This window comes from Conger conger, chromosome 5 (assembly GCF_963514075.1).
Source record: "Conger conger chromosome 5, fConCon1.1, whole genome shotgun sequence".
NCBI lineage: Eukaryota > Metazoa > Chordata > Actinopteri > Anguilliformes > Congridae > Conger > Conger conger.
In genome coordinates, this window is record NC_083764.1 from 19338478 (window position 1) to 19361429 (window position 22952).

The window sequence follows — 22952 nt, forward strand, 5'->3', positions numbered from 1 at the left end:
TTTATGGAATTTGATTTATTTCACTGTCAGATTTAATAATACGGTACAGTGTTTGTATCTGTTGGAAATACATGTCCAATTTACATCATCTATCTTTTTTTTAAAGGAATGAATACCAAACACATGTGTAAATCAGTAACTAATCAGTAATCAGTAACTGTGTAAATAATCTCCTTAAATTGTACTTCACAAGTATGTTATGTTAATATGCCTTTCCACATTAGGCAGAAACAACCAAATAATACAAGAGCTCAATTGGGACCTCTGACACCCTTAAAATCACTGCAATTAACCATCATATAATCCCAACCCATGATATATTCATGAGATAATTATTCATGAAATAATCATTCTAAAAGGATTATGATTAAATGTAGGGCTATCATGATGCACACAATTGTATTTGATTTATTACATTTCCCCATGTTGGTTTTGAGATGTACCTTCCATATGTTGTGCACAGGGTGGTTGTGATTTTGTTAGAAAAGGAAAAAATGACACACTGACATGACACACAGTGACATGAACCTAAAATCCAAATAAATATATCCAACTCAGACTGACTTTGTGCTGATATGAAAGTGCAAAAACTTCTGTAAAATAATAGCTAAAGAATTTACAAAAGTAGAAAGCGTCAATTTAAAACAAATCAGATATCTGCTGTCTGAGATGTATGGTTCGATAAGCTGTGTAGAATGTTCCTGTGGCTTCTGACGCTTGCCTGAGGCAAACTGCAGCAAGGCACTGAGCCCATTTTCACTTTTCATCCTGCCGTTCAAAGCTCATCTGCAAACAGATGAAGCTAAAGATCCGATCAGGGCTGATGTGAGACTGGTCTAAGGGGGTGTGACCTAACATAACAGGCTAATCTCCTGATTGGTTCTCCCTGTCATTACATCACAATGGTACAGTAGGTTCAGCACACAAGGGCTTCACCCCATAGTGTTTATAAGAACTGGAGAGGGTGGGACGCACCAGGCAGTGAAGCATCTGGAAGTATGCAAGAGTGCAAGAGTGCAAAAGAGCTTTCTGCCCAATGAATGCTTCAATGTAAAAACCGAAGCTGATTTTACAACCAAGGAAATGCGTCAGGCAAAAAAACATTTTACCATAAATATCAGTGTGTGAGTAGTTTGTGAAACAATGATGCTTTTAGTCCAACGGTTTTGGGAAAATATTTCATTTTAATATATTTTCACAATAGAAAACCTATTGAGCCCTGTCTGCAATCTCTTGTTTCGGAGTTCTATAGTAATATGAACATGTTGACAAATATATTATTTCTATGTGAGGTTCAGCTGACAAGCAAAGTATTAATGCAGTTAATAGCTATAGTTTGCTAGTTTGGCCAAGTATAGAGCAAAGCTAAAATAATTGCTACTCATGTATTGACAATATGAACAGGTGAAATCTCTGACGCTTGCTAGCTAGGTATCAATATAACAACAGTATACAATTTTCAGCTGAGCTTTATAGCTACGTACCTGTCCTAACAAGTAGGCTACTGCATTCACTGCATATTATAGCTTCTTAGGTAAAACTACCGATAACTGGACTGGTGAAATTTGGCTATGAATGAAATTAAACTCTTTCACTCTGAATGCCTTATTTCACTATATAGGTAGTTAGCTGTGTGACAAGGGAATGGATGGAGTATTTGTCTACATCATACAACAGCACAAGTCGATCTCAGACATAGAACACCCGACTTTCCATATGAATGATCTGTGCAAAAAGTGGCAGTTGATCGGTAATGTAGGCTATACTTACCATACTGCTAAGCTGAAATCGTGTATTGTTGATAATTATACTGTTATCTAGCAAGCTAGCAAGCCTCTGTCATTTGTGTGATTGGAGACAGACATTTCATCAGGCTACATAATGAAATGTATGATTTAAAAAATGGACTAATTAGCTTTTCTAATTAGCTGTTAAATCAGCTGGCATTTTTACATTGAAGTCAATGAGCAGTAAGCTCTTTTGCATATTTCTGAGGGCTTCACGTCATTGACTGAGGGCATGCTTTGCTGTTTAGTTTAGTATACGCATATCTGTGCTTCACCCTCTGTCTTTTCCCAACATAAAGTTATTTGATGTGTTCCACACAAAAAACAAAAAACTTTATTGCCAAATGAAAAAGAAAAGGAGAGCCCAACAATATCATAGGCCCAACATAGGTACTGCATGTATTACTTGCACATTAGTGCCCACAACAAAGACAATCCCGGAGTGTGCCGTCTTTGAAAAATAAAGCGTGCAAGAACAGATAAAGAGTGGTCCTTTTCATCAATGTCACATTCATGTCTGTGATTTACACAGGAAGTAAAATTCAAATCGGCGTAAAGGTCGTCATTCGGAAAGCGACGCTCCTGGCAGCATTTGATATACAGTGCATTAAAATCTGCACGTGGAATAATCTAACCATGACACGACAGGCCACCCGGCTGAGTGTGAAGCACCTGTGCACGAGGGGCAATATACCATGATGACAGAACACACCTTTCGTCTCCCATCTATCATAATGCTTTACCGCAGACGTCAGCGCACCCCAACAGCCGCCGTAAATCACCTGGCCGTTCTTCCTGTTGCCAAGAACTTTTGAAGGAGAGTCGCCAAACACCACTCTGATCAGCCAAACAGGAAACGGAATTATCTTTTTTTAAGTGGTAAAGGAAGAAGGATTAAATGATAATAATAAACTCGGCCAATCGAGTCCAGGAAGAAAAGAGCTTTAATGGTCGTATCATGCCAGGTGCCGTTGTGTGTCTCTTATGGTTTCTTGTTTTTGTTGCGCCTGTTACAAATACATCCATGGTTAAAACAACACTTACCGAGCACTTTATTAGCAACATTTTACTTTATTGCACCTACTTATTCATGCATTATCTAATCAGCCAATTGTGTGCCAGCAGTGAAATGCATAGAACCATGTAGATACGGATAAGGAGCTTCAGTTAATTTTCACATCAACCATCAGAATGGGGGAAAGAATGTGATCTAAGTGACTTTAACAGTGGAATGATTGTTGGTGGCAGACAGGGTGGTTTGAGTATCTCAGAAACTGCTGATCTCATGGCATTTTCACACACACTAGTCTCTAGAGTTCCAGTGAGCAGCAGTTCTGCAGACGGAAAAGCCTTCTAAATGAGAGACGTCAGAGGAGAATGGCCAGGCTGGTAAAAGCTGACAGGAAGGTGACAGTAACACAAATAACCACACATTACAACAGTTGTATGCAGAAGAGCATCTCTGAACACACAACATCATTACTCTAAGTGGATAGGCTACAGTAGTAGAAGCCAAAAAAAGAAGTCTAACTGGTGAGTGTATTAGTTGTTAACTACTACTGAGAAGTGAATCTATACAGCTCTGTTAATGTATTTGTTCATCATTAATTCATGTTAACAACTACATTAGTTATTGCCAACTCATGGACTTTATTGTAAAATGTGACCCAAACATCAACAAGCAAATAAATGCATTTTTGCATCTGCGCCTATATTGTTCTCCCATAAAGCTATGTTCAAAGTGTTGGTTACTTGAATCCCAGTGGAATGTATACAACAAGTAAAAAGGCTGTTAGCCTTAATGTAGCTAGCTAAGTAAAATAAAACTACTGTCTTACTTGTGAGAGGAACATGGCATATACAATAATAAGTGCAAGGCTGGCACAAACACATCCTTGGGTTCCTGCATTACCAGATGGAAATTCTGCTATCCGAACGCTCTCAAGTATACACATATGTAACAAGTATGCATACACAAAGAAGTAACAAGGCAGCTGGCTAGCTTATCTCAAGAGCTTCAACACTTGTGTTGAAAAAATCTCAATTTATCATCCTGATCTAAATAAAGGTGTCATTACACTTGAGAGCATTATACACAAGTCATAACATATAGTAGGTCTCAAGCAGTGAGCATCTAACTCATGTTCACGTGTCCATTCTAAAAATCCCACATTTCAGTGAAAGTGAAGACATGGGCTCTTCGGCACCTTAAACGAATTTGGTATATTTTGAAATGGGAAGCGCATAAAATGTGTTCATTCACACCTTTGCCTCTCAAAAATGAATTTGTACTGAACACATTAACTTTTCTAAATTAAGCTAGCAAAAGAGCTAACGCAGTTTTTGCTTTGTTTATGGGTGAAGACGAGATAGTATGAGTGACAAGAGGGGGGACATGGGGGGATTCCTAAATGGTGTTTCCTAAAATGGACATCCTAGGAAACCAAACCATCATTGGTTCATAAGGGGCAGGGTAGCCTTAAGTAGGCCGGAGTTCTTTGGATTATCACTGAGAACTGAACAGCTAGTCATCAGATGCATAGGCCATTTGACACCAGTGAGACATGCACTTCTCCTCTGAGATATACTGTAGTAGGTTGTATGGGTTATACTGTAGTGTGAAATGGTCACAAACTAAAGGTCAAGTTTCGCTGGGAAAATGTACTCTTTTTATCTACAGTGTTCCCTGTGTTAGGGGAAGTTATTACTTTCTCAGTTCTCCAGAAGCACTCAAACACTGGCACTATTCTCTGTATCTAAGCTGCATTCTTAAAATGCAGATACATTAAATACATTCATAAACTTTACATTTTCACAAGCTTCACAGAGAAGGCTAATAAGCAAACCAGTTTATTCAGTATTTGTATATATTCCGCCATTGATTGGGAAATTAAACGTTTTTACTTTCATCGACTTTTTTATTGATCGATTTGTTGATTTCTTGTGTCACTTCTTAGGAGGATATTGCAAACATGACCACTAGCTTACGGCACGTACAAACAGTCTTTTTGGCTTGTATATTTAAAATGAGATGAGATGTGATTAGATGTGTGTCGGGGCAGAGTGAGCTTATTCAGGCCACCACACAGAATTGCCAAAGGGCTATGCATTTCAGAACCAAATGAGGAAAGCCTGTTGACATTAAATGCAGGCTTCACTCTCACATATGGGACCATAAAGTAGATTAGTAGGGGTGACCTCACCAACTGTAGACTCACTCCACGACTCCATTAATAACTAAATTTAAAACGAACAAAGGTTACTTGTGCACCACTACATTCACTCATAAAACGGGAAGGACTGTTTGATTGATGTTTTGAGGCAAACAAGGGTGAGGAATTAATGGGTTGGTCCTTGGTTGCTTTTGCGACTGTGCTTGTATTTGTTTTCCTATGTGGAAGTGACAAAGTTTAAATGCATGACATTGTGTATTCTAAGCTATAAAAATAAAGGCATAATCTACATATCTGTTATAATAAGCCTACAATCACTGCAGGATAATGGGTAAAAACTCATCATTTCACAAAATAATAATAATAATAATAATAATAATAATAATAATAAATACATAAATGTTGCTTTTGGTAGAGCCTGTACTAATAACTAAGAAAGAATCTCTAAGATGTGTCATAAAATGTCAGATGAATAAATGAGCACTTCAAAATACTGAATGAGAGAATTGCATGGAGTCACTGAATGACTGTGTCTGATTTGAAACAGGAGAAAACATTCTGACACAAAGAGAGACAATGGAATTAATCTGTCTGAATAGCAATTCTATACATTCATTGCAAACCATCAACTTTAACAAATTGGCAGGTTTTTTAACACACTTGTAATAAAATCCTGATGAGTGAAAACAACAGGATCCCAGACTTGACCTTCTGACCCTCAAGACCAGTTACAGTAACCCAGATACAGTAACTCTCACCTTGCCACCCTATTCCCCGGAAAAAGTGATGGAAAGTATTGTAAATGCTGGAATTGTTCATTATCAGTACCTCATCTTCATCTCCATGTGTTCAGCTTTGTCCTTACTTACAAAATGGAAAATACCTAAATACATGCTTCATTACATTTTTAAAATACATTGATATTGTCAAACAATATGACATATTCCTTCCACATGCCATTTCACACATGCAACAAGATGTTTATAGTACTATAACTTAACAAAAGTTTCCACTGGAGTTTTTTCAGTGAGAAGATATATATTCTCCTGAGATTTGACAGGAAAAAAATGTGAATTAATTTGTTATATATAATACAAGTGTTCTGAATGACAAAAAACATGTTATTTATTATATTGAATGCCCCTAGTGTAGGATTCAACACAGAACAATATACAGTTCCTGGGATTAAGACCAGCAACTCATGTCCCCTACAGAGGACAAAATGAATCGCTGGGTCATTGGAGGATATGGAACGAAGAACATTGAGTTTGGATTACTTTGTTTAAAATGACTTTGTTCGAGAGAACACTTGCTCACTTCAGTGTGGTAGATATGAAACTTTTTTCCCCCAGTCGCTGCAGTGGTGCTTTCTCAGATCGCAGATATGCGATATGAAGAAAAACCGAACGTTCTGTTCTAACTCGCCTGCCAGCACATGCCACGCATGATTCAACGTACTGTTTATATGATTTTACAATCACCTGCATGCACGTGTACCTTGGAGCAGGGCCGGAGTATAAGTCAACGGGTCCAAAGTAATTCAGCGTGAAATATACAGTATAGTAACACATAAACAATGTCTAAAACCAGCCACTTTAAAATGATGAGCACACGCGGTCTCGGAGTTAAGCTGTTTCAATTGCACACAGGGCCGAGGTGTGGCCCCTGTGCGTGGTGCCCCGGCCTTAAGTTATGGCTGTCTGCTCGCTGTCGGATGAGTGGCGAGCTAACGGCGTAATACAGTCGCACTGAAAGCCCTGGGGGACTCTGGCGGAGGAGGCTCGTGGCCTGAGCGTTGGGAGAGCCGGTGACAGCGTCTGAGGTTGATTAAAGATGACCTTGACTGGGCAGAGAGCTGTGAGAACAGCTAATCTACGCGGGGGGAAGAGTCACCTGAAAAAACAGCGGGAGACGAATGAAGAGAAACTGCAGTGGAAAAGAAAAAGGAAATCAATGCGGCGGATCCATGACTTCGATTTTTATCACACAATGCCGTAGGAGAAGAAGACAATTGATCAAGCATCCCCTAGTCGTATTGGCATATCTAACAATATTAATTGAGAAGAAACGCCTAGCTGACGGACTGATAGATCAGCCGATATCATTAAATTGAAATAAACGGGTGTGATGAAGAGAAAATTATACAGCCTCATACAGTTAACCTTGGCTTGTCCTTAATGTAAAAGTATAGGGAAAATAAACAATCGAGAATTCAATGGCCCTTTAAGGATGACTCTTATGTCTGGACTAATAAACTTGATATATTCCCAACAAATGGATTAAAGTTATCGTATATCTTTGAAAGTGGGCATTTTATGGTTTGGCACCTATGCGGCGTAATGAACTGTACTTTCCGTTGACACTGCTGTTGGACCAAATGCAATGTCCCTTTCTCAGTAAACAACTGTATAAATTTAAGTCTACATATTATATTATCCTGCATAAGGAAGCTAAGTGTTCTCTGGTAAACAAATAAAGTATGAGTTGAGAAAAGTTATACGTGACAACATGTCTAAAGTACCAATACAGCACTGTCTGCACAAGACTGCGGGGGTTCAACAAGCTTAGCTGAACCCCAGCAACTCCCTGCGTTTCCTCCCTCCGCACTCCGGCTTTGAACACCGTGCCCTCTAAGAAAACCGATTAATCACAATTACTCCTCCAGCTGACAGGCTGTCAGTTACTTGAATGTATTGTGGTATCTTTTCCTCTGTTTATTTCTTCAGCTTTGAAGGTAATCGATGAGTCTGTCTATCATGTTTTTGAAGAATGCCCACAGAGACCAAATTCTGTTATCTGCCAAGACTTTTCCAGTAAGTCTAACACCGGACACGTCCAGCTGGGCAAAAAATGGATGTCTCTGGACTTTTTGGAGTGTTTTAACTGTATTTGTTTGTGCACAGCCAGCATTCCTTACCTCCCTCTGCCCTGAAAGTGTGCTTGTGAAATGTAAACGCCACGTGATTTCAAAAGGAGAACAGTTAAGGTGCACTCCAGGTAAGTACCAACGTGTTCTCTGCTCAAGTTCAGTCCCAGATCAGATAATTCTTCAGCTGAATGCGCAGAAAAGTACACCATGGCATTCTCTTTTAGTGGTGTAGTTATTTTGATTTGAAACGTGCACTGTATATATGTTTCAGACTAAACGCGGGACGTTTTATTGGAAAAAGATGAAAAGTTTGCTTCTGCCTGCAAATCTTTTGATATTGCCCAAGATTTGTGGAGCAAAAAAAGATTAGTTGCTTTAGCACAGTTTAAAAACTCTCTCCCCAACATTGATTTGATACAACAAGTTAGAGGAGTTTATTGCAGTTGGGATTGACGGGAGAGGAGGACTGGGAAAGATATAGTATTGAATGGACGGCACAGCTACATTTTCCATTTGACAGGGAGACACAGATAGGGGCACAAGGGTGGGGTGACTCGCCAGAAAAGGAAGGGGAGGATTGGAGCAGCATAGAATGACAGTCCCAGAGGTCAAAGCCTGATTTAAGCAGAGCTCTGTGACACTCCTGCTATTCACTGTGTGTCCAGCTGATTTAGTTAACTTTGGCTAAAGGGATTAAGAACAGGTGGAGGACAACTGTGCACGTAATGTGTCAGGGTGAACTCAGCCTTTATGCATGAAAAGATTGTCTCTCTGAAAGATAGACGCATATCTAATTCTGGTGTGTGTTCACTCAGTTAATCTTTTTTTAAATAAACACAAGTCTATGCTAAAAAAAAATCTATAGACTATAGACAGAAACAAATGCATAATACCGTGCATTTAAAACTACCAGCTTAAAAAACTAAATGTTCTAGTTATTGCCATTGGTTCTCTAATTGAAGTAAGGTTTTCTGTTCCCTACTGTACTGCAGTTCATGAGAGACCCTGCCTGTACTGAATTATTTGGTCACATTTTATAATAAGGTTCATGAAATGCCATTAACTATTGTAATTGTTAACATGAATTAATGATGGACAAATACAGTAATTAAACATGAAGTGAACTTTTCATTAGCTAATGCATGTGTTAACAAGTAACTAAGATATTTGTTACATGATGTTTATACATTAGCAAACCATTGGGTGAACTTTTAATTAGGTATCCATTAACAGATACATTAACTGACTTTTTCATTCCAATATGTATTGCCAATAACTAATGCAGTTGTTAACTTGAATTAATGATGTACAAATACATTAACAGAGCTGTACAGATTAACTTCTCAGAAGTAGTTAGTTAACAGCTACATTAGTTCATGCCAATACATGGAACCTTATTGTAAAGTGTTACCAATTATTTTATGCTTCATATATTCTTGGTTGTATCTTCAAATAGGTTCACTCACCTCATATACACATTTGCACACACATAGAATTGCATGTATCACAAGTTATCATGTCTGCCCCTACTATTTAATATACTATTCAGACACACACTGGGGATTTTCAAGACCAGGCTTGATACGGTGCTAAATGGTTGGCATTTATATAGAGCCTTTATCCAAAGCGCTGTACAATTGATGCTTCTCATTCACCCATTCATACACACACTCACACACCAACGGCGATTGGCTGGCATGCAAGGCGCCAACCAGCTCGTCAGGAGCATTTGGGGGTTAGGTGTCTTGCTCAGGGACACTTCGACACAGCCCAGGCGGGGGATCAAACCAGCAACCCTCCGACTGCCAGACAACTGTTCTTACGGCCTGAGCCATGTCGCCCAAGATACTATTTAGTTTTAGTCAAACTAAGCAGTAGGTACAATTTAGTGGTAGGAAAAGGCAATTGCTGCTGGGCTGAATGGCCTGTTCGTCGTGTTGTGTTGTGTTACTATACTGTTTAAAAGAGAGACATACAGTATAGTACACATTACTGTGGCTGTGTTTTCCTCTAGTTCCTCGAGCTGTTGCTTGGCCCCAGAGAGAGGGCCTGCTCTATAATCTGCTGACAACTGAAGACAAAACACCGACAGTAACTCTTTCAGTACACAGACTTATTCAAGATGAGTGCTCCTTTTAGCACTCTATCTTCCTGCCCAAACTTAACAGCCTCTGAGATAGAGTGTGCTCGGAAACTTTATATTTTCATTCTAATAATTAAAACTCAGTTATGAAATTATTTAAACCACATTTACCAATCAGTACATATCTTTAACAGAATGAATGCAAGTACAACACATTTTCTTATTAATGAAATAAGAAACATTCCCATATACAGTGGGCTCCAGAATTATTGGCACCATCGAAAAATATGTACTAAAAATAATACCGTTATTGACATAAGCTTTATTTCCTAACATGTATAAAGTTGTGTGCTTTATTACTGATCTATTTGAAAAATGTAAGACTTTGGTTGATTCCATTGAATCAACCAAAGTCTTACATTTTTCAAATAGAAAAAGTGTATATAATTATGAAATCAGGTTTCACAATTATTGGCACCCCTGGTTAAATACTTCGTGAGAACACTCTTGGACACACATTTTTGACTATTCCTCCATGCAGATATCCTTGGGTTAGCACATATGGACCCCATTGCAGAACATGGATATTGCTTTCACTATACCATTCAGGTGTGAGTTTTCATGTGTTTTGAGTTATTGTCCTGCTGGACCATCTATCTATGACCAAGTGCTAGCATCTAAATTTCCTGGTACTTTGTTGAATTCATTTGTACCCATTGCCAGACTTGTGAAAGTCTATTTCCATTTGCCCATCTCTTCTGAATTGACAGTTATTTGGCTTTTCCCACGCTTTTCCCAAACTTTGATCCAAAGGGATTTTTCAGAAAACATTAGATTACTTCATAAGAAACATTGAAACATGAGAACAAATGTATTGAAATAAAGGTATATTGTTTCCCATATGTCTGCACAAAGCATATTATCTGTGTTGTTTATATTATGCAGCATATGAGCCAAAATTAAGTCATTTTTACATTTAAAACTTACCTTGTTTCAAAGAACTATAAAATTCAGAAAAATATCAGTGATGTCATACTCCTATACTGTAGATGTAAATATACTGATATTGTACCTTACTGTATAAGCAGCACAGTTTTGGGCTGAATGGTGTTTTAGCCTTCGTTGTTCTGGAGCTGAATATGAAAACATTGCCTTAAGCAAAAGACCTACCTGTACTAGTGCTGTTGTTGCAATGTAAAACGGGTATTCCTCCCTTTCTTTTTTAAGATTGCCCTCAATTGTTCATGAGCTGCTAAGCTTTGCAGCTCCCCAGCGACTCTCGTGGCATTGAATTAATCTGGCCCCCGATGCACCCCTTACACAGCCTATCAATCACCAGAGAGTACAGAAACTAATCATTTATTGATGAAACGGGCCAGCCCTGAACTCCAAACAGCATTCGTCTTATTTATCAAACGACATCAAACGGGGGAGAATCCAAACATGCTTGAAAGAGGAGGAAAAAAAGGAAGCCCAGGGAATATGTTAGTTCTTAGGTTTTTGGAGGAAAATAGGTGGATGTTGATGAAAAACAGCTTGGGAGTAAAGCCAGAGAAGAAGAGATATGAGAGGAGAGAGTGAGAAGGGGGATATGAAGACTGAGAAACAGAGATGGGAAGAAAACATGGGGAAAGTTGGAGGTGTAGGGCTCATATAAATGAACCGCTCCACTGAAGACCGCTATGTTTTCACATGAGCGGTTTGTCTGCTGTAGGCAGCGAGGTGAGATATTTCTCTTCCTTTGGTGGAGGATGGAAAAACCAGACATTTATTTTCTCTTTTTCTGGTGATTTTTGATGACAAGAACAAGAGGCGAGCTTGGGGAAAGTTAACTAATCTATCTCTTTGTGTCCTCCACAACTCTACACTTTAGGCTGTGGTTTTGTTCGTGCTCTAATGCAGCCCTTTGGGACAAGCAGACTGTTTGTAAAGCTTGACTCTTTCATGCCAAAATAAAAGTTTTTAATATTTATTTGAATTCCAAGAACCCTCAGTGGTGCATTTTAGACAGAAGACATTCGGACCCTGAGCCAAGACTGGCAAGAGATAATTATACACTTGGCGGTGTTGAATTTGTCTCCAAATGAATTTCTCATTCTATTGCCTAAGTTGCAACATATTTTAAATTCATGGATCTTTGTATACAACAGACCTTCTTTTAGGCTCTCATTTATTTTGACTTCAGCAAGTCCCACAGACATTGCGCAGCAGTTTGGAAATTGTTGCTGTGTTACTGTTTGAAATTCTCCCTAGGAACACAGACATGAGGTCAATATATAACTGCTCTGTGGGATAAAAACAAAAAAGCAAAAAACAACAACAAAAAAGTTGAACTGTCAAAAGCCAAGCAGAAATCATCGTAATCAGAACAAATGCAAACACAATTTGGGAGAGCGCTATTGAAAAAGAGAAACAACCAAAACAAAGACCAGTGGCCAGTGAGTTGAGGGCTAGAACATAAAGTGAAGTTTTGGTCAAAGCAGCTGGAAGAGAACAAGGGCTTGTCTGAGAAAATGGTGACAAAGAGCAGGGCTTGGATCTTCAGCCCCGGGAGTCGCAGCGTAGACTGAGGATCAGTGATCAGAGTCTTGTCCTTGACGACCCATGTTTGCCAGAAATGACCCCTCACAACAGCTTCTCCTACGGCTCGGCCTTATAGTCTTGCCCACAAAGAAACAAACACTGTCAATGTTCATCTCTCCCTGCTAACAAACTGTGGTGAGGACCACACACTTGACAATAATTCAGCGAATTCACCATGCTGGGCTTGAGAGCAAACATTTATCAAAGATATATGACTATGCCCTTTGGACTTTCCATAAGCAAAGCGACTCTTTGATGGAAACAGATCAATTATGGAACTTTAGCTAGGTTAAATTCCTCGATGAGGCAATGGTATTTTTATTCTTAAAAAGGTACTTTTTGATTACTTCAGTAAGTACCCAGCTATGTGAATTGGTCATGTGACAGTTCTGAGTGTCCTTATTTTCCATACGGAGAGCTTGTTCGCAAACATGTAATAACAGTGGTGGGAAGGTAAATGTATACTGTACTAGTATCTATGCACTGCACATACAATTAGAGAGATGGACTGGAGTTATGACTCTGTGAAAGACGTTCAATCCAGAGGGGATGTATTTACATGTCATGGCACTTCATCCCACAGAAACTACCACATAGGCTTGGACTCAGCCTATATAAACAATGGAAGTTGGAAAGCTGCAGCTAAGACTGACACATTGCACGAAGGGCAAGTCTGTGATGAACACAGGACCCGATTAAATGTATTCTTAACTTACAAACAAATTCAAGTTTCGCTTTTTGTGTTAAAATGCAAGGTTTTGTGAATTAACCAAGGTGATTATAAACTAAAATGCACAAATAAATGTGTTTGAATCATTGACATGTGCTTCTTGAATCATAACTAACAAGTGAATATATATCAGACCTGGGTCAATTACATAATTGTTTTTATTAAACAAACAATTAAACAATTAAACAATTCAAATACTTTACTGAGCTTGTCTGGTGTATTGGAACCTATGAAATACTCTGATAAAGTGCAAGCCCCACCGCCTTCTGGTCCTCTTGGTTGGCTCAATTGCACCAGACAAGATCAATCGAGCACAGCAACGTTTTATGTGACAATTACGTATTTGACCCAGGTCTGATCTAAATAAACTTGTGCCAACAGGAAAGGCAGTAATACAGACACAAAGGCATAGTCGAGCAAACCAAGATGAGTGCACGGCAAGCCACTGTGTGAAACCGAGAGAGCAAAATGGTTGTCACTGTCTCCTCCTTCTGGTCAGGAATAGAAATGCCCAACCAAGCTCAATGCTGCAATAAAAAAAAATCTATTTCTATTCAGTGATGTAATCTACAATAGTACAGATAGCACATAAGTAAACAGAGATAGGTGAGAAATCATTTTATTTTTTAATATAGCAATTATAAAAAGGATCAAAAGAGAAATAGCACCCATGCAAACCGTTCTGAGCATTTTTATGTCACGTTTCAGTTCACAGCTCAATTAAATTGACACCCATGAATAATAATGAATATAATCATGTCTAACATGAATAGGGAAATACGTAGCTCTAAATATTTATGGCAAAGGATACAATTCAGTTTTAAGGGGCCTGCAAAACAAAGGGATTTCTGTAAAGTGGCATTTTGTGAATTGCAGGTTTGGCTATAAAATAGGACAAAAACTAATAAACATAATATACAGATTCATGATTGCTTTGAATGTCAATTGCCACCTACATACCACCAAAATTATGCCCATTTGGCCATTAAATTATTTCACATTTCAGCCAGGTTGATGAGGCATGATCAATTAACTTGGAAAGTGACACTTGGGGGGGTGGGGGGGCAGCTTTTCCTACTCGATAAATCACTGGCAAACATAAAGCTACAATTTGTCATGGTTATAAACAGACGTCAGACATCTCGCGTTAACCTTTCCCTCAAACCAAATAGCCGACTCTGCATTTTTGCTGCCTCGAACCACACGTGTGTAAAAAAGCGTGTGTTGATCCACGTGGGTCTATCGCGAACCGGAGTTTCTCCAGCGGCGTGATGTCGGACAAGCTTGAGTGAGAATCAGCCGCTGTAATTAATCACAGGACAGATGGTCCCTTTGTGGGCGGAATGAAGGATGTTTGTGAGATGATATCCCCCGTGTGTTTCTGGTCAAGGACACCCATGGATGCGCTCTCGAAGCGATCAACACTTTTCACTCGCGTGTACATCTAATTGGTGGTTGAAATTCGTTGTGCGTCTGAAAACGACTGACAAGTACTTGAAAACTAAATCTGGAGAACAGGTTTTGGTAGGTAACATAACCATAACCAGGGACGAGTGCGATGAAAGAACCTAGAGGGAAGTACAGTTCCGAGTGCCAAAAAACTTCTGCGGTGTCACAGTTTAGAGGTTAATTTCCCGGTGTCTGAAGAGGGGACGGCTTTGGGGCGACCCCAGAGACGAAGCCTGCTGACCCCGCCATCAGGGGCGATTACCAACCGGACGTGAGTGACCACTTCAGTCAGCTCCAGGGCCTCCTCAGAGAACAGGTGTATGTGGTGGGGCTTGAGCTGAAAAAGAGATAATGCTTTTTTATGTGAATGTAGCCATGAAACCTAGTCCTAGCTTCACAGTACCTATCTTAATTTATAGAATAATCTAAAATTTTATTTGCGGTGGGGTGGGGGGGAGAGGCGGGGGGGGACTAATACTGAAAAAAATGATAGTGCATAACATAAGGCAAATTTACTACAACAGAAACATCAAAGAATTGACATTATTATTACTATTATTAGTGATTAGATCTCATATCTAATCGTTTTAGATCTAATATCTGACCACAATAACCTTCAATGTCTCATGTTTTTATCATTGCTGCAAAGTCTTGATATTACCTTTACTTCTAGCTTCAGCATTAACCTTCTTTTCAAGAATCAAGTCCAAATCTTTTTCATTAAAGCTCTATACAGTGGGTTCGTATCATGGCCTCATTTCAACCAGCAATAATCGCGCAAGCTACGATACTGCCACGGCGCAAAGCTTCCTGGCCTCATTTCAATCATTCCAGCGAACGTAATGGATTGCATTGCATTCTGTTAATTCACTTGAGGTGGTTGACTTTACTCTACATTGGCGGATGACCAGCATAACACAAGTTTCATTTTACAGTAGCGTGCCTATAATTACATTACATGCAGAAGAAAAGCATGTGGTGAAGACCTCTGCAAAATGGCAGCCCTATAAAATCTCAGATGAAACATCAGCTCAGCTGCCAAGTGCTGATTTAATTCATACATTCAATTTATGCTTCTTAGTATCGCATTTTCATATTCATTCAAATGTAATAGATCTTCTGACATGTACGGATGTTTCTCATGAATATATCAACATTGCAGAGTCAGTCCCAGATATCAGTTCTGTCATACAGAAGTCAATACAAATATGTTGGCTAGTTTGAATTGATTTATTTATATTTTGTGAGCTGCGGGGAAGGCCGTTGTGTCATTGTACGACAGCTGAGTCAGAGAGCTGGGGAGGATGGCAGATCGTATGTTTTAAACATGGATCGATCGATACAAAACAATTGAAAAAATAATTCAAATATTTCAAATATATTCAAAACTGCTACCGTGCTTTTGATGAATGATTCAGTTATTTTCAGTGACACACATCCAAGGACAGGAGAGCGTTTTACCTTCTGGGGAGGCAGAAGAATCTTCCATTTCCCTCTCTTAACGTCAGCCCACTTTGTGCTTAGGTACTGTTCCTCCTCCTCCGGAGTCAAACTACATGCTTCGATTTTACAGGAATCTGGAAAATTCCCTGCATGGATCACAGTGATAAGTAATTGTCAGACCTCAATAAGACCTTGGCCTCAAACAGGTCTGGGTCAAATAGTTTTTTTGATTCAAGTACGCCTCTACACTGTACCAAGCTTTTCTGATGTATTGGAACCTATGAAATAACTCTCAAAAAGTGCAAACCCCACCTTCTGGCCCTCTGGGTTGGCTGAAATGCACTAGGCTCAATGGAGCACAAGAAAGTGTTTTGATCCAAAACAATTATGTATTTGATCCAGGTCTGGTCTCAAACATGTAAATAAGGGATTGATAAGCTGGCAGCAGCATTAAATGGGATCCACTATCACAAAGTTAATCATTTTTCATCTTACCTTTGAAGTGGTTGGTGTCTACCTCAATCCTGCTTATCACTCCAGAGTGGCCCAGTCTGAAGACTGCCCATTCACTACCCGGAACTTGAAGTATGTCCTTCTCATCTGTCTGCGAACCGATCAATACAGTGACTCAGTGTGTGCCGTCATAGCTGGAGCAGAATTAGAAAGCCAGAACAGGATGTGGGTCATTTTACCTCCAGCACTTTCGGCCTGTCCAGCCGCCTAGCTGTCTCCCACCCGTCCCCCATATTGGGCGCCCTCCCCAAACCTAGAGAGAAAATACTCAATAATACATAAGCGGTGGAGACATTGGGAATAAACTAAATGCATCAAAGGCTAAAAGGGAGTTTTCTGATGTGAAAATGAAGCCCTGAAAAAAGTATTGAGCAGGATGTAGCATGCATTTGCAGCACTATCTACCTGGTACTGGTAGCCACTGTACCTATCATGTTGCGCGGGTGTCCATAATGTGCATCGCTATATCCCTGGCACACCCCGCCATTGACCAGAGCGACCAGATCCACCAGGTCCAAGCTGGGAGCTGCAGACCAGTCTTTTTCTCCGATACCGTAGACGCGTAGGCGAGCGATACCTCCATCTGCAGAAAAATGTCCTAGTCAATAGACTCTCAGGCTACATTGACATTTAACATCACATTGTGCAACCAATGTGCTGATATGATGAAGACTCTAAAACAGGGGTCATCAACTCCACCAGTGGTCACCAGTTCCTGGAGATCTACCGTGCTATAGGTTTTTACTCCAACCCTAACAAAGTGTGCCTCATTCAACAGCTTCAGTTCTCATTGCGCTGCTAATTAGTAGAATTAGGTGTGCCAAATTAGAGTTGAAGTGAAAACCCTCAGGAAGATAGATCTCCAGGAACAGGGTTGGTAAACCCCTGCTCTAAAATGATAAGCACTGGTTGCCTTTTTTCCAATATTAATAATATATCTTTTAAGTAAAAATAAATATGTATCAGTTTCAGTCATATCCTTTCATAAAACATTGAAATAAATTATCAGAAGAATGAAATAAGCGTAACTTTATATGAATGTGAATGGTGAGCAATAGCCAGCAAAATACATAACTGTACATTAAATTCAATGGGGGTCCAGTTAGAAGGACACACGGTATGTCTCAGTAACTGACTGAGGTGGTAATAATTAGGTACATGTCTTAGTGCCAGGCATTAAGGTCATGTGTTAAGACTGTACCTGTCTCAGTGCTGACAGTTAACATGGAGATGCTTGGGTAAATGTTAGAGCGTAGAGTAAAGGTGGCAGCAGTGGGATGCATAACTTCGTACTTAAGTTAAGGAAGAATATGAGACCTGTTCTAATGAAATCAGTCTTTGAGTATTTTGAGTTTTAGAAACTATTCGAAAAAGGAGAATGTAAGCTAAGTTTCTAAGTTAAATAAAAAAAACTATATTTTTACTCTTGACATTCATAAATACAGACCATTAAAGCAAATATATGAGCACATGTAACCTCGAACGCAGCTGATGTGGTTGTTTGTGACTGGTGAACGGTGACAAGCTGGCTAGCCTCCAGACAAACTTTCACCTTGACATCTTGCATTTAAAAGCTTAAAAAGCTATTTTTAAGACATGCAATTCTGGGGACCGCACTATAAGAAAGATATAGAGGTGCAGGAAAAGGTTCAGAGAAGGGCAACCAGATTGATTCCATGTATAAAGGATAAGAGTTATGAGGATAGACTTAAGATGCTTAATCTCTTTAAACACTGGAGGTTTTCAAGACCAGGCTTGGTACAGTGCTTGATACTATTTGGCTTTTAGGCACACTAAGCAGTGGTAGGAAAAGGCAAGCATTGCTGGGCTGAATGGCCTGTTCTGTTATGTTCTGTTATGTTATGTTATGAAAGCCAAGTTATTGTTCTACAAAATGAAAGTCTAAAACAGCCAAACATACACATCGATTTATGTTAAATTGGCCGTCGCTACTTACGACTTGCGATTGCGATAGAGCGGGTCACATATGTGTAGTATTGCACAACTTATGCAGCGCTTTATGTGGAATTGCCAATCAGTATTGAGAGATATGATGTTATTACCTGGGTACATATTAAGGCGAATATGAGTGACCCTGTGTGGGAAGGTGACAGGAAAATAGCAGTGACAGGAATCAGAGTAGCCAGGCTTCAACTCCGTCACTGGGACTAACTCCTCCCAGGTCCCTGAGTGCAGCTGTTAACCCAAAAACATGCGATTACTGCACAAATGTTTAACTCTGGACAAACACACTAATGCACACACACACACACACACACACACACACACACACACACAGTGTTTCAGAATGCAGTACTGGAGGGCCACAGGTTCAGCTGTTTTTTTGGTATGCTTCAGATGAGTTGCTTAAATAAGTCATTGATTAGGTAGAGAGCACACACACCTTGTTTCCATGGCTGTTAAAATAAAACCTAAAAACCTTCAGACATTGCATAGCTCCCAGCTGTTATAGATAGTTCGCTCGTTACAACAGATTACAATTACACAATTTTACACAGTATTTGAAGAGCCCTGCATAAGAAATATATAAATCCTTCATAGTACCTTCAGAAGCACTATATAAGCATTCATGAAGCGCTAAAGCCAATATCCAACAGAAGGATCTTGTTCTCTCAGTTCACTTGGTATGTCATGGTAATGTCACTTGCTGCACCAATGTTAGCATTAGTTGACACCATTGTTATTGAGATAAGCACACATGAATGCTTATGTATTGCCTATGTAGTGCTTATTAAGGTGGTATAGCTTTTATGAAGGACCTTTCAAATAAAGTGAAACCCAAATGACTAATACAGGTGAAGAAAGCTAACAAGACAATGTTATGTCAGTCATAGTTAACTGTTGTGTACAAACTAGTTCTAATTCATTGTGGATTGTCAAAATACTGTACCTGTAGTTCATGATTTTATAGATTATTACAAATTGTTCTATGACCATCAATTGCATAACTACATGTTTGATCATTAGCACATATTCACATAGAAATTGCACAGGTACCTCTGCAACAGTCTCAAACTCCGATTCGGTAGCTGCCTTCCCAATGCGTTCTCCTTCTTGCACTTGGGAAGGGATCTCATCTGTTCACACAAAGGAGAACAGAGCTGCTTCAGTAAATATCTCCTGCACATCTCAATGCAAAATGCAATGCATTGAGGGTCAGAAATAACTCACAGGCTGGTTCTGGGTAATAGCATTCCCAGAGGAGAATCACTCATGAACGTTATGTCACAATGTCGGCCCCTTTGCTAAATCATTACATGTAGGATGATCACCAGTTAAATCTTCATGGTAAGCTTCCAAAGTTATGAGATAAAGGGCAAGACAGCACTTTTCAAAAATACTTTTCAAGCACATATAGCTGGAGCTGTCAAATCAGGCCCTCAAATCCAAATCTAGCCCAGGTTTTCTTTTCTCCCAGGTATTTATCTGAGCTACTGATTGGCCAGACTGTCTTCACACCTGACTCCCAGGTAAAGGGAGAGTGAAAAACCAGCAAATCTTGGCCCTTGAGGATCGCAATTTGTTTATCTCTGACATAGACAAATATCCATACCTGCTTATGGCAGCTAGCATTGTTTGTCCTGGAGAGCCGCCTGGTGTTTTTGTTTTCACCTTAAAATCAGCAATTGAAACAAGTTAAGGTGAGTAACAACAGAAGCCAGCAAACCCTGCAGCTCTCCAGGATCTCTACACTAAACCCTAACCTGTATGAAGCAAGTTACCTTAGAAACTATGACCGTAAATGGCAGGTGTCATTAGGGGGATGAGGATAAGAACATACAAATGAAATTAATATACACGGCAGTTGTGGCTGTGGCTGTTTGAAAGACTGTTTGAATGACTCCCGCCACCTGCTTTGAGGCACGCTGCCTGAATGGAGACAGAGGGAGCGTAGTTTCCCGTGAAGAAGGAGGTGTCCACGTCGACCCCATGTATAACACCTGGTACTCCCAGCTGAACAATGCACCAGTCGTGGCCTGAAGTGAATCAATACAGGCATTCTGTTTCAATATGAATACAAACATACCTAGCTAACATGTACTGGGACGTTTCCTGAAGCATTGGGTGAATTATCCCAACCAATTCATTTGTCAAATTTCCTGTATGTCCCTTAAGTGCCATTTCAATTTAAGCGGTGGTCTTTAATGGTAATTTAATTAGGAGAACGATATGTTCAGAACATGCCATATTTACCATATAAATACAGTATATCAATACTTTATGATTAAATTATTTTCACTTTTTAGTGACTTTGTTAAAACTTGTCTGGACCAGTAAATACTGTATGTTATAAGGGGTCTGTTCCTGTCAAAACAGTACCTTACAACCAAAGGAAAATCTCATCGGAATTTCCCCCCATATTTTTTCAAAGCTTGGCTATCCGGGAGCCTTAACATTTTGAGTCTTCAGCTCCAAGTCCAGGTTTTCTAGCTTCTGTCAGATTGCAGTACATGTACCTTGCGGCTGAACCTTCAGCAAATCCGTATGTGGATAGACTGCCCTGGACAGTATAAGGCCTTGGTGTGAATGAAGTTGTACGGCGTACCTGGAATTCTTTTTCTCCTGGTCTCCCATCCATCCATCCATTTGCCATACTCTGTGAAGGCAGTAGCAATGAACTCTGCAGGCTCCCTCTGTGAAGCAGGTGACATCTGGGCTTAGATTTACAGTGGAACTAAAAACCATCAGTACCTGGATTGTCAGGGCATCAAAAGTTCATAGTGCAAAAAAAAACAAACACATACTGTACCTTTAAGAGATTTTGTGCTGGGGCAAACCATTCATCTGTGGCGAAAATCACCTAGAATTATAGCAGCAGGCACATTATACAGTAAAATGTCTGAACTCGTTAAGAAAAAGTGAGCATATTTTACATGACAATGCAGGGTGTTTATTTTGTTGAAAATGTTTCAGTATGCTCAGATGAAGGTAAATGACTAAAGAGCTATTTTTGTTCAACTTCAGGTTATTTTCGAGACTATTATGTCGAGGACAAAAAAGTAAATCTTAACAAGTATGTTAGTCTTATATTTACATAAATCTTATAATCTTATTATATGCAAAAATATAAGGTGAGACAGTTGAGGTGAAGCAATTGAACTAATTTCAAGATTTGCCAGTGGGGTGCCAATTTCACGTGCCAAGCAAGAAGTAACTTAAAACAAGGTCATATGTTGTACTTATATGATTTTTTGTGTCTTTACAAAACCAAAACCCTTGTTTAAGACAGATCTTTCGCAGTGTAACCAAGCATATTTTTTTTAAGTGCAGAAAAACCTGCTTGAGTGACATTTGTTAGTGAAGTTCACTGAATGAATCAAATAAAGCTCAGCACTGTCAGTCCTCATTTAAGTCATGTAATATTATTCAGTAATGTTCACCTTTCCTCCAGCCGTCTCACAGGCCAGGTTATTGAACTGCAGGAAGTCAGGCTCGCTAGTGACCGTCTTTAAAGTTTGCCGTGTCGCCATCGTCTCTCCGGTGAAACGGCAGCGGACAGAAGATTCCCTGGAAGCAGAGGGAGAAAGCGCTCTACTTTACAATCCAAAAAAACCTATTTCCCAAGCTGGCCGTGCCCTGCATAACAGCCCTGTGGTGAACTTTCCGTTTCCGTTACTTCAAAATAACAGGTTGGATACTGTAATAAGTGTCTTCCCGATGATGTGAAATGAAGACAAAGTGCTGGTCTGGTACCTGAACTCCGCTCAGGCCTGTCTTCTACCCAGGTGTGCGGCTTCTCCCTGCTCTGTTCAAAAGAACAGACTGATCCTGAGATCCAGAACAGGAATGTTCACTCCGTGCTGTCAGTCATTGACTGAGAGGTCACATTTTCCAGTCACGGTGACGTTGCCTGCTCTCTGGTGTCAGAGCCAGGGCGGGCCTGATATTGCATAACTGCAAGTCGTGCTTCTATCTGTGAGCATGCCCGCTTCACTGCAACCCAGCCATGCTCCCAACTCCAAAGCTGCTTGTACAACAGGTTGTACGTGCCTATATTACCAAATTATTCCGCAAAAACTACATTTAATCTTATTTTTGGTTTGTGCGACATATTTCCTCTGAGGCATGCAACATGCAGCATTATGCGTCCTGTGCTGCACTTATAAACAGAGTAACTTTACAATTTTAAAGGTTTACAGGTTTATATTGTGCTGCTACTTTTTTTCCTTGAGTGCAGTGGTCCCAGTCTGCCTGCTTCTTAAATTCATGGCACGTGGGGAATAGCAATATTTTTTAATATATTTTATACATTTTATATATTTTCTGTCATTTCAATCAATGTCCATACAAGCAAGTTGTC

The 22952-nt window shown here is 39.7% G+C and overlaps 1 protein-coding gene across 1 annotated transcript; it reads right to left on the minus strand.

The window, feature by feature from the left end:
- Positions 1 to 13828: 13828 nt before the first annotated feature.
- Positions 13829 to 22453, minus strand: allc (allantoicase). Its single transcript, XM_061243363.1, has 12 exons — positions 22346 to 22453; positions 22033 to 22159; positions 21402 to 21452; positions 21198 to 21285; positions 20503 to 20628; positions 19649 to 19728; positions 18694 to 18826; positions 17058 to 17213; positions 16810 to 16883; positions 16613 to 16721; positions 16136 to 16263; positions 13829 to 15011 (listed from the first exon to the last, which is right to left on the minus strand). Exons 2-12 carry the CDS (start codon positions 22120 to 22122, stop codon positions 14838 to 14840), a joined length of 1209 nt encoding a protein of 402 aa, XP_061099347.1. The 5' UTR covers positions 22123 to 22159; positions 22346 to 22453; the 3' UTR covers positions 13829 to 14837.
- Between the last annotated feature and the right edge of the window lie 499 nt (positions 22454 to 22952).

Excerpts from the sequence above, each read along its gene's own strand:
- allc (XM_061243363.1), bottom strand. The coding sequence starts at position 22,122 with ATGGCGACACGGCAAACTTTAAAGACGGTCACTAGCGAGCCTGACTTC. Across the intron at positions 21,453-22,032 it reads GTGAGACGGCTGGAGGAAAG|GTGATTTTCGCCACAGATGA; the intron begins GTGAACATTACT and ends CTATAATTCTAG. Across the intron at positions 16,884-17,057 it reads ACACCCGCGCAACATGATAG|GTTTGGGGAGGGCGCCCAAT; the intron begins GTACAGTGGCTA and ends TTTTCTCTCTAG.